General features: G+C 39.6%; 3 protein-coding genes across 3 annotated transcripts in view; 1 reads left to right on the top strand and 2 right to left on the bottom strand.

The window, feature by feature from the left end:
* Positions 1 to 1,077, bottom strand: part of supt3h (SPT3 homolog, SAGA and STAGA complex component) — a 9,259-nt gene extending 8,182 nt beyond the window's left edge. Inside the window, exons 1-2 of the mRNA XM_070915976.1 lie at positions 1,031 to 1,077; positions 1 to 77 (exon numbers count right to left, since the gene is read on the bottom strand). The exon at positions 1 to 77 is cut by the window's left edge and continues 27 nt beyond it. Coding sequence (XP_070772077.1) covers positions 1 to 65 — 65 coding nt within the window. The 5' untranslated portion in view covers positions 66 to 77; positions 1,031 to 1,077. The remainder of the gene's footprint in view (positions 78 to 1,030) is intronic.
* Positions 1 to 4,225, top strand: part of runx2a (RUNX family transcription factor 2a) — a 4,343-nt gene extending 118 nt beyond the window's left edge. Inside the window, exons 2-6 of the mRNA XM_070915978.1 lie at positions 1,878 to 2,071; positions 2,267 to 2,426; positions 2,904 to 3,008; positions 3,100 to 3,168; positions 3,867 to 4,225. Coding sequence (XP_070772079.1) covers positions 1,878 to 2,071; positions 2,267 to 2,426; positions 2,904 to 3,008; positions 3,100 to 3,168; positions 3,867 to 4,225 — 887 coding nt within the window. The remainder of the gene's footprint in view (positions 1 to 1,877; positions 2,072 to 2,266; positions 2,427 to 2,903; positions 3,009 to 3,099; positions 3,169 to 3,866) is intronic.
* Positions 4,226 to 5,532: 1,307 nt separating this feature from the next.
* LOC139294380 (follistatin-related protein 1-like) lies at positions 5,533 to 10,998 on the bottom strand. Its single transcript, XM_070916253.1, has 9 exons — positions 10,921 to 10,998; positions 8,479 to 8,568; positions 7,656 to 7,785; positions 7,486 to 7,515; positions 7,196 to 7,326; positions 6,921 to 7,039; positions 6,065 to 6,177; positions 5,728 to 5,838; positions 5,533 to 5,636 (listed from the first exon to the last, which is right to left on the bottom strand). The coding sequence occupies exons 1-9, from the start codon at positions 10,996 to 10,998 to the stop codon at positions 5,533 to 5,535; spliced, it is 906 nt and encodes a 301-aa protein (XP_070772354.1).
* Between the last annotated feature and the right edge of the window lie 4,725 nt (positions 10,999 to 15,723).

Below are 15,723 nucleotides of genomic sequence, written 5' to 3'. Positions count from 1 at the left end.
CTGGTCCTGGAAACTGGACGGTCTTTAGAAGAGGAGGCGGTGGAGGCAGCCATGGGACTGCTCATAACCACACCCACCTGAAGACATGAACAAAACAAAGAAGTAGAGCTGCGTTAAATTAACTGAAGAAGCATTTTAGCTCACCATCACACACACGCATTTCCAGACTCATTTTTGTGAATCTAACCAGATAATATGTTTTGTATATCACTACGTTGTATAATGTCAAGGTCAATATTTGACCTCTGGGAGTCACTTTCCTCCCAGCAGCACGCCTGATAATAAACAGCTAGCTTGTAAACCTTCAACAATGATGCTGCATCATTATCTAGTTCTCATCGACACATTAACTTTCCACAATGTGGATAATACAGTTCCAAACGAACCAATACACATACTAGGTAACGGCGAAGATATATTTATTAGTTTATTAGTTCCACCTAGCTAAAACTAATGCAGTCTAATACAACAGTCCTGTAACAAATCCTAACTTCATGACGGTTATAATGTTTAGTTTTTGTGGAGACTGTTTTAGAGATACAGAAGTCAATGTCAACAAAAGACAACACTGTTCTGAATGTAGTCTGTGATGTGCACTTTGGTATTTTGGGATCATTTAACCAAAACAAAACTAGTCAGCTGTGTGGGACAAAACAGAAGCTGAGCCAAGAGCCTAAAATAACAAGATAGCAGAACAGGGTTGAGGCAAATCAACACACCGTCCAAACACAAATTACACACACACACACACACACACACACACACACACACACACACACACACACATATATATATATATATATATATATATATATCTACAGAGGGGACAGGTGGTGTGACCGCAGTAACTTCCCCTCCGGCAGTAAAATCTGAATGATAATACAGCGCAGTTCCCTCCTATTCAAACACTGCGGTGAATAAATGCAGAAGAGTTAAAAGAAAAAAGAGGGACAGGAGGAGGAGGAGGAGGAGGAGAGAACCAGGAAGACGGAGAGAAAGAAAAGAGTCCAAAATCATTTAAAATTCTCACCGAAGTCGTTCAAGAAAAACACTGTTTGCACTTTTCGTTTTGGTTGATTATCGGCGCGATTAGATGACGTAAAATCGACTCGGGAAGTGCGGGGTTGCTTGGTAGTTGTAGTTTTGTACACGCTCTGTTCAAAACGTCCTCTCACCCGTCATTTTTGACAGACTTTGATTTTTTTTTTTTTAGCGAGTGGAAGAGGGATAACGACAGATAGCATCCCATAACTAAGTAATTTGTAAAATACATTGAATTTAGCCGCTACAGCTAGTGGTGAAGAAGGGGAACAATAATTAGCTACAGCTAATTTGACCAAATTAGCTAACAAGAAGAAGGCTAGCAATTTGTATCCATATTAACACTAGATTAAATATTTCAGCTAGCTTGATATAATTGTTTAAGACCAGTGTTTAGACTTCTTACCTCTCTGGTTTCAGACAGGTACTAATTTCTGTGTTTTCTTAATTTATATCAAAAATCAGAAGCACAATTCAGGTCATATTGGACAGAATTATACAATCCAGTCTATCAAGATAAACTGCTTTTTAACATGTACTTAAACTTGGTTTATTTGACTAAAGATTGGTACCCAAGATGGCTGCAACACTGATGGTTCACACAACAACTCAACAGGTCTTGATCTTAGTAGCAAGTTAAGACTATTTGCTGAGACTTTAGTTTAGCCTGTGAATGCAGGTGTATTACAGTCTTTGTCTACCATTTTGATTTCAGCAAAATAACAAAAAAAAAACCATTACGGACTGATATGGCCGACATTTCAGAGGACAGAACAAAAAATAAAGACAAAAGAAAGGTTGAAAACTCTCTCTGTCTCTCTGTTGCTTCCTCTCAGATCCTGTGGTGAAGTGTCGGCCAGCACCACCAGCACCCTCCAGCCGCCAGCTGGACAATCAGGAGGTGAGGTCCCTCAACCAGCAGAGCACGGCGCCCCCCAGAGGCTTGGTACAAACTGACAGCCCAAACTTCCTCTGCAGCAGCCTGCCGCAGCACTGGAGGTGTAACAAGACCCTGCCGAGAGCCTTCACTGTGAGGAATCATCTAAGTTCTATCCATCTGTCTGTCTGTCTGTCTGTCTGCCTGTCTGTCTGGTCAAGACTGTCTTCAGTTCATTATGTCAAAGGTCATCAGATCTCAGAGGGACATTTTGCCCTGAGTTTGGCCTTCTCAGATTCTGTACAAATCCCTTTTTAGGACCAGTCCTAACCTTTCTCCATCCTCCAGGTGGTTGCCCTGGGCAACGACGTGCCAGATGGCGTAGTTGTCACAGTGATGGCGGGCAATGAAGACAACAGCAGCGCTGAGCTACGCAATGCCACATCAACCATGAAGCAAGGCTACGCCCACTTTAATGACCTACGCTTCATAGGTCGCAGCGGCAGAGGTAGACAGTCAGATACCCTACTGATACAATAATTAACATACATAAACATCGACTGACGGAGGCCTGTGATGGGACTCTTCACTGCATTCAACACAGCGAAGGAAAGATAGTAGCCTATCATCCTCACCTCCTCCTCCCCTTTGATTTCCACCTTTTGTAATTTCAATGCCCTCCCTCACACAGAAATTAGGCATTTTGTCTTGTCATCTACGCTCCAATATGATGGAGTTATGGTTGTAACTCGGACAATAATCTTTAAGTTAGAAGGATAAACAGAAATACGACAGGAATACATGTCCTGTTCAATCAGCTATCAATCATGGACCATGAAAAGCTCTCTGAAATGAACTTTATCAGAGTTTAAACACTTGCGTTAACGTAACAGGTAATCCTATGTGACTATGGTTTGTTGTTAACTTAAATGCTTTTAAAACCCATATAATTCTCCTGTACATGTGTGTGTGTTACTTTTTTCAGGCAAGAGTTTCACACTTTCCATCAATGTGCTGACCTCGCCCCCTCAGATCGCCACCTTACACAAAGCCATCAAGGTGACTGTGGATGGCCAGCGGCTGCCAAGACGTCAGTACACTTCAGAGAAAAATGGTATGATGGTTTTTTCCCAGCTTTCAGTCAGAATTACTGTCTTCTTCTCTGCCTCTCTCTCTCTCAGGGCAGAGGCAAAAGGAGGTGAAGTCGGGAGTGTTCAGGTCCTCCAGCAGCAGCTGCACTGCATCATCAGGTATGAGAGGGGGTCTGTTGTTTAAACCAGACATGTGACGCCTCAACACTGAATATATTTTCCCTGCTCAAACAATCATGTCAGTGTTAACGTTCACGTACAGGACTGCATGTGTACAGTGTCTCCATAAAAGCATGTTTCAACCTTTACATTGTTTTTTTTTTAAATATTGCCTAACATATCTATATTTTTTATCCACACTTATACACCAATAATGCATCATAGTACTTTACATTTTTAAATGTAAAAATCTTAATAACTATAGTTGTAGTGGAGTAAAACATACTATGTTTCCATCTGAGAAGTGTGAAGTAACTGGAAATACCTCATAAAGTACCTCAAAACTGTACTACAACCAACTGAAATAGCAAATAAAATAGAAAAACTAATCGTGTGTTATTTGACAAACAAAATCCAAACTTAAGGTCCACTTGCTAGCTTTTTGTCCCAACTTTCGACCGCATATCGCGTCTTCTTCAGTGGATGTAGTTTGCCCAGTTGTCATAACGATGGGTAATGGCAGAAGTTCAATATTTATGTCAAAGTGAAGAAACTGCTGAGGAAGACCTTGCAATGCGGTTGAAAGCTCTGGAAAACCAGTTGGAAGTTATTTTGTGTCAAACGAATAAGCTTTCATGCTCAGTGTAACGTGTTTCTGATGTTTGTGTGGACGAGCTGTTGATGTTGTCTCTCTCCAGATTGCAGATCCTTTTCCTCCTCTCTGTGGACCAATGAGCCGTCGTTCCTGGGCCAGATGACCTCTCTGACTTCTTCCTTCCTTCCTTCAAGTCCCAGAATGCACCACCACCTTCCTGCTCTCTCCTACTCCTCCCAGCACACACCGTACAGCTCCTACCTGTCTTCTCCTCCTCCTCCTCCTCCTCCCCCTCATCTGAGCCACAGTGGTCCGTTCCAGCCGGGCAGCTTCTACTACGGGCCGAACCAACCGCTGCAAACCACGGGGGAGGACCGCAACGTGGTCGCTGCACTGAACAATTATATTGAAGGGGCGTGTCTTTCCATAAGAGGGGAGGAGCCTGTCTGGAGGCCTTATTGATGATTGGATGGTGTTATACATCATCTTAAAATAAAATATTTTGCAGGTTTTGGGACTTTTTACTTTGTTTTCACCCTCTGACCAACTGTAACTTCTCTGTACTGCAGTGACTATGCTGCTCTTATTTATTGCATTGTTTGTTGCAAATATTTATTTATTATTTTATTGTTTTTGATTATAATTTAATCATTATTTAATACTTCCACATATACTTCAGGTTAAACAATACAAGAATAAACTTATTAAATTCATGTAGCAGTTTCCCTTTTCTATTAAAGTCTTCATTCATTTGTTGTACAATAAAGTGTTTATTAGAGCAACAGTATAAAAAGAATCAGCATTAACATCACAAAATATAATATCTCATTAACAATTAACCCTGAATCAACCTCCTGAGTGTTTGACTGTCCTCTAAAAACAAAGTTGACAACCTCAATCAATGATCATTTTTTGATTTTTCTTTGCTGCTTTTGCTTGAAATTTTAAATATTATTTTTTTAAATAATTAATAAAATCAAGGTTTAGACAAGTTGAGTTACATGTGTCCATAGAAAACAGTGATATGTCAACAATCTTTGAATATGTAAAAAAACATCATCTGGAGTATATGATCCATGAAAATGTAGAAAGCAAACTGTAGAGAAACAGATCCTCTTATCTCAGCTGCTGATTGGCTGGCACAGGTGCAGTGGGTGTGGCCTCAGGTCTCCATGGTGAAGGTGTCCTGTTGGAACAGATAAAAGGGGATATTGACTCACCAGGTAGTGCTTACAGTAAATATAGCTGAGGGGAAACACTGTGCCAGCACTTTGGCTCTAAATGACAACACTAATAGTTCAGCATGATTTAAACAATTAACTAAATTAACTATGAGTCATATACAATTTATATTTTATATATTGTTTTTCATTCATTTCTGAACACTAAGAAAATTAACTTGGAGAGATTTAAACTCGTTCGAGATGGTAATCCATCACAATTAATGTTAACTGAGCTTTATTTATTTATTTATTGCTAAAGTTGTGTTACTACCCGAAGTCGCTGGAAGCGCAAACTGAATTCTCCTTGGTGGTGCATTCAAGGTGTATTCTGTTTAAATGTAATAATGCCTTTATGTTACGTTTGCACAAATAAATAAACTGTGTGTTTGTGTCATTGTGGTCTAGTTTTTTACAACGTTTTATAAAACAGCCTTTAAGTGAAGTGGTGAAAATACTTTGAGTGAAGTAATCTCATTACAATACAAAGAGACTGATGAACAATGGATTATATGTCCTCATCACAGCAGTTCAGTTCAGACCGTCTACCTATAAAGCGTTGAGTTCAGCCACTCTCCTGCTCCACTCCTCTTCTGTCATTTCTTCTTCTTCTTCCGCTCCGTCTTTAACATCCTCCTCTACCTGATGCTCTCCTGAAATACAGACGATCACGTCACAAAGATGAAAGCCAAATCTATCTATCCAAACAGGCCATTATTACAATACACTACTTAAAGTCCCCACCAGTGCAGGTCAGAGCGGTGCAGACCCAGTTTCCACAGGCGCACACACACTTGTTACACTCCATCTGAGTTTCAGCTCCGTCCTCGAACACTTCATCCTCCAGAGCGCACTCTGCATGCACACACATAAGAAGACATACGAGTAAATGGACGCAGAAGAAAAACAGCTATCAAACTGCAGAGTTGGGCAATGAGTTTTCCACTTCTCTGAAGTGTGTCTCTAAAACATGCATTTGTCAAATTCAGACTGGGTTTATATATTTTGAATGTCTGTGTATTGTTGGTATAAATATGTGTCAGCTGTCAGGATCAATGTGTGTGTGTGTGTGTGTCATTACTTCTCTCATACGGATGGTAGGTGGGCGTCAGACAGTTGATGAACTCAGTTAAACTCAGCTTCCAGTCTGCGTTTTCATCCGAAAGCTCGATCAAAGCATCAACACACAGAGACCTGAGAGACAGACAGAGTGAGCGCCGTTAGTGGAGGATTCTGGACACTAACTAATGATTACTATGATGAAGGATTAATTACAAAATTTGTTCAGAAAATTATATCTAAAACTAAATTTGCAGTTCAGAATTTGCATGCAGTTGTTGATAACTGACTGACATTTATTAGTTTGAAGCAGAAAAGTTGGGCCATTGTTTCAGCATCATTTTGGACAAAGAGAAGAAACATTTTTACACCATTTTAAGAACCAAGCCAGTATTTTGCACATTATATTATATATTTTGAAAGGGTTCATGTGCATGGAGAAAAGCATTAGGTAAAAAAAAAGCTTTGTCGAGCTTTTGGCGGTTGCTTATCTCAACATAATTAATTAATCAATTAAATTAGCCCCACGTTTACCAGCTGCAACATTGAAGTGATTTACAAATGAATGCATCAATACTTAAACACCATACTGCCTGGTGAGTACTTTTACTTTTGGCACTTTAAGCTTAAATAAAGGTTTTAATGCATGACTTTTATTCTGTGATATTACTATTAGTTAACCTTCTTGTTGTAAACACTTTCATAGATGAAGAATGAGAATGAATTCCTGAAAAATATAACTTGTAGGTAGGCGACGTGAAAATTTGTTGCATTATGTTATATAAAAAGAAAATGATACAATCCAAGCTTTATATATAAAACGTCTAAACCAGCACGCTGAATTCATAGTGTGTGTGTGTGTGTGTGTGTGTGTGTACCTCAGTAACAAGTTAGTCTCCACAGTATTAGAGTATGTGAGGTTGAGGGCCGTCTCGTTATGTTTCAGGAAGCTCAGGAACTCTTTGGAATCGAGCTCTGAATCCCCGTCGTCATACGTCTGCAACACACAAGCAGTTGAGTGAAACACGCTGGATTTTAAATATCTCACACAGCTGGAGAACAGTCGACTTTACTTTACTTTTCATGATTTGAAATGAAGTTCAAACTGGGATTAAAAGCGATGACTGTGAGAGGAAGTGAAAGGCTTTCTGACCTTGAAGTACGTTTGCAGGAGGTCATTGGTTGAGGACACATTTGAGACCAGGTTGTCAGATTCCACCTCCTCTTGAATCCACTGGATCACTCTCTCTCTCAGCCAATCACGATCAGACAGGAAACACACGACTGCAAACACAGGAACACACAAAAACAACAAATGAAATAGTTCACGTAAATAAAACGGCAATGCACGTTCTCGGCTCCAGTCGTTAAACTCAGAATATGAGTGTTGGAAAAAGATTATTTACATTTCTTTTATAATTCTGTCAAAAGCTGCAGACTTACTGGGGCTCACGTCTGTCTTTGTTGGTTTCTCTGCAAATAGAAACACACAGACCACACAGTTACAGCTCACGTACTGTACACAGCTTTAACTGTCTGTGTGTATTAAATGTGTGTGTGTGTGTGTGTGTGTGTGTGTGTGTGTGTGTGTGTGTGTGTGTGTGTGCACTGACCCAGACAGTGTCCTCTGTGCTCCGCATGTATCTTGGTCTGGCTGATGCAGGCGTCTCTGTGCAGCTCGCAGTGATTCCTGTAGGATCTGCCGTTGCTGCCACACACCCAGTGCTCCGTCACATCACAGCGCTGCAGAGAAAAGAAGATGCGGAAAAGAGTCAACAGAAGTTTCCCAGAAGTTACCTGCAGACCAGAACTAGAGGGCTCAGTAGACTCCTGACAGCACAGCCTGATACCCTCTGCAGGGTGATGGGTCAAAATACCATTTAACATGAATACTGGGCGTCAGGAGCCTTCATTGCCTCATTAAGTTACGTTTTTTCTATGCTATGCAGTGTCATACTGTACACCTGCAACCAAAGCTAATACACTTTTATACAAGTTTAATTGGAATTTTAGAGAAAAACAATGAGGAGTTTCAATAAGAGTAATCTGAGAAGTAATCGGACACATTCTTAAGTATACCGCTGTGAAAGTAAATTGAGAGCAGTCAGTAAGAAGTGATTATTCATCCTTATTATCCTCTCTTCTACTACTAAACGCCTTTTTCCTTTCTATTTTTCCAAAATGTTTATTTTTCATTTATATTAATTTGTTTAGTAATGTTAATAGCAATGTATTTTTTTAAATATAAGATAGAAAGTCAAATTAGCCATTGTGTATTAAAATGCAAATAGGCTTGAACAATATTATTTATGTGAATATTTATATACTTACATGAGACTACGTCCACAGCTAGCAGCTCTGTGAAGCTGTACTTGGGTATGTTGGTGCTTCAAGCTAAATGCTAACGTAGCGAATAAGTGTATTAAATAACTTTACCTGTAAACAGCGACAGACCGGCTCGCCTCTGTCAGTCGATACACACTCTCGACCTGCACCGCAGGAAGTCCTGGCACACACAGACTGATCCTGAGACACACAGAGACAGAGCAGTCTGTTTTATAGAAAAGTGTGTGTGTTTCACACTCCAGATGGTGACCTTTGACCTCCCACTGGGAGAGACACACGCTGTTTTGAATGACAATGACTCTCTCAACACACACACACTTATTATCACTGAGGCAGCTGGACAGCGGTACAGCTCATTTTGAGGGTTTTCTTCTTCTAGTTTTGTGCTGGACTCCGTCCCTCTCAGCTGTTTCAGGAGGAGTTTCTGTTATTTAGCCTACCCTCATTGATATAAATGGTGAGGACAAAATAATAGAGATACCATGTCAGTATAATATACTACAACAATCTATGTACTCCGAAATGATCACACAGTTGAATCAACGCCTCTGAACATTAGACGTTTTAACTATAAGTGTACCCAATAAACTGGCAGCTGAGTGTACAGTCCACACTTCAACACACATAACATAACATACAACAAACAGATTCTCGTAAACAGATGTTTACATTCAAGCTCCACACATTCCTCTGTACTTACAGGTCAGCAAACACACACACACACACACACACACACACACACACCTGACACTAAACATCCCACTGAAGAAGAAGACACCACTTTCAAAATAAATTCTTTTTTTACATTTTTTCTAAATGTCCTCACTTCCATGGTCAAAAACTTAAATTGTTCCACACAAAGATGTACAAGAGCACACACACACACACACACACACACACACACACACACACACACACAATAGACACATCTGTCACCTCCGGCTGACATCTGTTACACCACAAACCTGCTGTTAGCAACCAGCTGACTGGAGCAACACACACACACACACACACACACACACACACACACACACACAGTGGCAGTCTGACCCCGTTTTGGTTGTAAAACAATTTGTCCTCCTCATTTTGAATCCTTTCTGCTTTCAGTCTTCCTCCTTCACTCTCACTTCTCATTCATCGTTTTCTTAGTGTTTTTGCTCTTTCTCTCTACTTTGATATGGTTTTTTTTTTGTGTAAAGTGTAAATCTAAACATGTAATTAATCCTTTACTTCCAACACATACTTGATGCTTCATTACTCTTTTCTACTTTCTTTTATTTTTGTGTTTCATTGAGCTGCTGTCATGACACGAAGTTCTCTCAATGTAAAGTCATTTACAGCAGGACTTTTCTGCCTACATGTACACTTTTTATTTTTCAGTTTAGTTTATATTTAGGTGCAGGTTTAGTCATGTATGACTAGCAGGGTTGAACGATATTATTCACATGAACATTTCCACTGATTTTTCCAGCTAGCAGCTCCGTGAAGATGAAATTAGGCACAGTGGTGCTTCGAGCTAAACGCTAACCTCGACAAGCTAAACCTCTGTCTGAGCATCACATAAAAACAGAGGGCGCATATTTCTATTTTTTACATGTAGACAAGATAGTTTGAGCTCAGCGTCATAAATGTCATTTTTATTTTGGTTTGCTTTTAACAGAAAGGAACATTTAATGAATCAACACCAGAGTTTCTCTTTTGATTTGAGGTTTTGACTCAGAGGTGATAAAACAGCTGCAGAGGAAACAGCAGACACAGCAGAGTGTGTTAAAACCAGAATTACAGCTCGAGGGGCCGAGATTAGAGATGAGCTGCTGACAGCCATCATCACACACATACCTGAGGACCTGCTCACCGTGTGTGTGTGTGTGTGTGTGTGTGTGTGTGTGTGTGTGCAGCTTCTATGTTCCTTCAAAAACATTAGCAAGAAAAACAGTTTTCAGAGCAAAACATATTTCAAATTTCACCTCCACGTGCCGACACCTTCCTAAATCGTGTACGCCCTTCACCTAAAGACACACACACAAACACACACATACTGTATATACACACACACACACACACACTCCAGGGTATATTCCATATTAAGCTCTTTTTTCCTGCAGTCAGAGGTCAACATCAGTCTTTTCTGAGTGACTACTTGTGAAAGATTTAAGAAGTGAAAAATGGAAAGTAAATTGGAAATGTCATCTGTGGAAATATTTGAACCCTGCAGTCATCAGTGTACCTGCAAGCACGCTTGTGTTTTCAGCCATACTTCCTTTTTTTTTCCAACTTCGTTGTTATGTGTTCAGTCTTGGTTTACATTTAACAGTCTTCTTGTTTTCATGCAAGTGGAGCTGCTCAGAAATACAACAGGACATAACAGCAGTGGTGGGATGTAACTAAGTACTTTAAGTAAATGTTGTTGATAATACTTTTATACTTTTACTTACTGTAAGGTTTTGAATGCAGGACTTTTACTTGTAGTGGAGTATTTTCACAGTGTGGTATTAGTTAAAATAATAAAACTCATTCACACTGTGAGTTTACCTTGGCCAGAGGAGAGGAGGAGGAGGAGGGAGGAGAGGAGAGGAGCAACGGCAGCAGGAGCACAGAGATGGTCAACATCTGGAGAGGAGAGGAGAAGAAAAGAGAAGAGACGAGAGGAGGAAATATTAGATTTGTTTGTTAAGTAATCATTAAATGATCTCAATAAAGGTAAAATTACAATTTACAATTTTAATAGTAAAATTATTAAATTTACTACCACTGCTAATCTTACTGCTACTACTACTACTACTAATAATAATAATAATAATAATAAGTATTATTATTATTATTATAATATTAAAGCGTCCGTACCGTGTCAGTCTTAACAGTTTGTCCAGAAGCTGTTGCTCTGTAATCAACCAGTCAGCATTAAAACAGCCTGTAAGAACCAGTCAGTCAGGATTGCTGGACTCTCCACAGTCACTCCACAGTATTGATCAGCTCCTCAGTGTTGATCAGCTCAGTCAGTCAATCAGTCAGGTGGTACATTTAAATATCCAAATATCCAAATTGTCAGTTCAGATCGATTCAGATGAGTTCAGATCTCCGATCAGTGAAGCTTTGCTCTGCAGTGAAACGACGTCTGAGTTACAAAAAGAAAGAGGAGGAGGAGGAGGAGGAAGAGGAGGAGGAGGGATGCTGGGAGAGAAAGGAGACCAGCTGTCCAGAGTTATACATCCCTCCCCCCCTCTGCAGCCTCTGACACACACACACAAACACACACACACGAGCTGTCTTTTTGAAGAATGATAAGTTAAAGGCACGCGACCAGCTGACATGTTCAGACAACGTTACACAGCCGGTGTGAAGTTATTATCACAGCAACATCTACATGTTTGGACTGTGCTACACAGACACACTATAATAAAACAGCTTATTCTACAGAAGGATAAAAGAAAGAAGCTGATTTATTCTTGAGTGGCACATAACACAGACATCCAACAACTCACTTAAAAACAAGATCTGCATGGAATAACAGGAGGAAAATACCAAAATATTAATAATATATTAACATATTAATCCATAATTGATTGTTGTATTCAGGGTGCCCTTTTCCACAGAAGATATTTTGACATGCCACAGTAGGAAACGCATGTGCAGGTGAAAGTAATAAAATGAATGATGGCTGAATTCCATTTAGCTGCTATATGTTGACTCACTGTCATGACTTACTGGGACATGTGGACAGAACACGTGCTGACAGAGATACAGAGCATTAAATAACTGGAAAAGAGACAAATATTAAGTACAAATCTGATTTCAACCCTCCACCTGCAGGTTTGGCGCTCTGTTGTAGTATCTCACTGTGACCAGCAGAGGACAGAGTCACCATGTTGTCATTCCGGCATTAAGGTGGAATAATGCCGCCGGGCCTCATGAATTTATCATTAAACATTTCATTAAACACAACTTTATGGACCACACAACCACAGTATGAACAAAAACATTAAGGTCTCATAACTACAATGTGACACAGGGACAGGTGATCAGGTAACAATACGAGCCGCCTTAGATATTTCTAACATTTCCAACATATTTGCAGTTAACGAAATGACTAAAACCAGGTGACACCCAGTGAATCGTAGGCTTTGGGATCCTGTTGATCTGGGTTCCCGCTTTGCCAGTTCGTAATCCAGCCATGATGACTCCCAAAGTGAATTCACAGGACTGCATATTTTACGGAGATAATCATCTGACCGGCAGAAAGTCTCTCTCTGCCCTCAGTGTCACGTTCAGCTTCAAACTTTCCCCCACTTTGTCTCTCTCTCTCTCTGGTGTGACTGTCAGCTGTGTGTCAGAGGAGGTGCTGAGGTTCAGATAAGCCCACCCTCCTGGTGTGCGCTGGAACACCAATGCAGCGCCTCCTAAAAATAAAACAGAGAGGTCAGCCAGAGTGTGTGTGCACATCATGTGTGTGTGTGCGTGTGTGTCTTTTAAGGAATGGTATGTCATCGTTCTTCTTGTGAGCTTAATGCACGATGATAACAGAGGTGTGATACATGCAAAGACGCACTTAAACGCGTACACACACACACACACACACACACACACACACACACACCTACGCACACAGATACACACGTATGTGATGATGATGATCACAAGAGTTGATGACATGAAGTAAAGGTCTGCTCACACTCTCTTCATGTCTCTACATCATTGATGAGATGATCCATTATTAGTCCAGGACTTCACCACAATAACAAGCATGCCTGCAAACACACACACACACACACACACACACACACACACACACACACAGCTGATGTGTTTCAGGCTCAAAAACCTTTCAAACATCATTTATAAAGCCCTAGGGCTGAAATAAATTGTACATTTCACTATCAGTTAATGTTTTGGTTGTTTTTTCATGAATTGTTTTTTGTATAAGATGCCCATCACAAGTTCTTAAGATATTAATTTCACAATAAAAGCAGCAAATCATCAGCTCAGAAGCTCAAACCAGAGAAGGTTTGACATTTTTGCTTGATAAATTACTTAAATGACTGTTGTTTCAGCACAAAGCATCATGATATTCTTCACAAACAACATTAAAAAGAGTTCAATTACATGATGAAAGTGTAAAATTCTATGAACATGATTCCCGGAGGGCGAAGCTGTCTTTTAATTCGTTTATGAACTATGACAGTTCAGTAGTCATTCATAAACTGAAATAACGTCCTATAAACTTTACAGTTAGCTCCCATGACTCCGTGGCAGTTTATCCGTAAATGCAATGTTAATATATAAAGTAGTTTTATTCTGTTGAGGCTCTTTTATCTGCAGCGAGCAGAATTAATGAAATTAAATATACTTTACATATTTATATACTTTGAATTAACCCAATTTGACCCAGTGTCAAATAATGCTATTATACATTAATATGATAAGAGAATGTATATTTTTACCTTTTAATGAATATTTATGACACAATTTAATTACCTGTGCAAATATAAATAAATGAATAGACTAAAACAAAGCACACAGAATCTGATGCTTTAGATATATTTTGGTTTCTTCTCCTGTATAATATGTCAAGCAAAATGTCCCAGAAGCGTTTGTTTTAAATCAAATATCGCAGGTTTGAATTCTCAGTGAGTCAAATATTTTAAAATCTGCAAGTTCAACCGACTAAGTTTATAACAAATAACAAGAAAATTAAAGGCAACACGTTTGGTGGATCAAGGTTTTCCAAATTCACCTCTGGATGGCAAATACTTCCACACAAAGTTTTGTTGTGATGTTGGGCACGAGCTCGAATCACCTGAAGCTGTTTGGAACGAAACAAAGCCTCGTTTATCAATGCTGCAGTGTCTGAGGACATAGCATATATTCCTGTTTAAAAGTTCAGCTTTGATGAAAAGGTCACCTCAAAATCAAAAATCATTAAAAAAGTTATCTTTCTGAGAATCTGCAGCTTTCTAGAGTTTTATCGTCCCCGTTTACCCCAGAGGAGAGTCACGACCATCATTTTAATTAAACGTGGCAGAGGATCAAGTTGAGACATGCTTCTTAAAGCTGAATGGCATCACTTCATTCATAAACCACCCGCTGTTAATTCACTGTCACTGACACGCAGGTCGATGTCCTACATTTTCGTACATTTGACAGACTGTCAGATCATTTATCATTATCATGTATGTCACTGTGTTTTTGTGCACAAGCTGCTCCAAACAAACTGCCCCTCGTGAGATTAATAAAGTTGTCTGTATTGTATTTGGTGGAAACTAAAGAGCTTCTGGTTATGTATTGTTGTTTGCCAGCATGTTTTTTAGTATCACATGGTGAAACCACTGTTTCAGATGAATCGAGGGGAACTCTGATCTTCACTAAAACACGCACACTGATAAGTGCCTGGAGGAAACCAGTGTCCATTTGACACTATCACAAGTTCTGTGGAAAAAAGACGCATCCTCCACAAATTTTCCATGCTGAAAAAAGAAGCCTCAAGTAAAATTCTGTCGCAACATTTAACCCCTCTCTGCTTTTGTGAACTGGTTACTGCACCGTGAGTCTGCTGTGACTTACATGACATGTTGTGTTATTTTATTTATTGTTTCTTTATGTTTTGACAAATAATTGAGTTCCCTGAGTAGAATAAAACTGAACTTGAGCCACAGTGAAATTAATTGAAATGAAATGAAGCAACAAAAGGAAAGGGGGATACCTAAATAACATTATCTGCAGGGGCCCTGACCAACCAGCTGGAGGATGTGATCCCTCACCGGCTTCCCACATCATAACTGACTATTGTGTTTTTTGGAAAGTCCAGAAGCTGCTCGTGTGCCCGTTTTGAATTTTCTGTTATAAACTGTGAACACACAACAAATAAAAGAGGGAGTATTGATTACAAAAAGGCTCTTCTTCTTCTTCTTCTTTTATATTCAGCAGTATATAGACTATATACACCCAAAAACAAAGAAGAAAAACAGACGCTGCAGAAACTTCACATACAATCATGTAAACAAACGCAAAAATTCATGAAAGTAACATAACATTTCATATTGAAGGAATAGTACAACATTTTTGGAAATACGTCGAGAGTAAGATGAGAAGATTGACACCACTTTCAAGTTTGCACAGTAGATATGAAGCTACAGCCAGTTAGCTTAGCTAAGTATAAAGAGCTGAAACAGGAGAAACAGGTAGCCTGGCTCTATCCAGAGACAACAAAACCACATTACCTGTCTCTGAGTAGTTGACAGGCAACCAGAGACTCCAGGAGGTCACTGTGCCCGGCCATAAAATAGTCCGGCACATGACCCCCCCCCCCTCCCAAAGACCACAAGTTGTTGTTTTTAAACT

This window comes from Enoplosus armatus, chromosome 12, assembly GCF_043641665.1.
Source record: "Enoplosus armatus isolate fEnoArm2 chromosome 12, fEnoArm2.hap1, whole genome shotgun sequence".
Lineage (NCBI taxonomy): Eukaryota > Metazoa > Chordata > Actinopteri > Centrarchiformes > Enoplosidae > Enoplosus > Enoplosus armatus.
The sequence above is the reverse complement of the archived record's forward strand: the minus strand, read 5'-3'. Positions and strand labels throughout refer to the sequence as shown.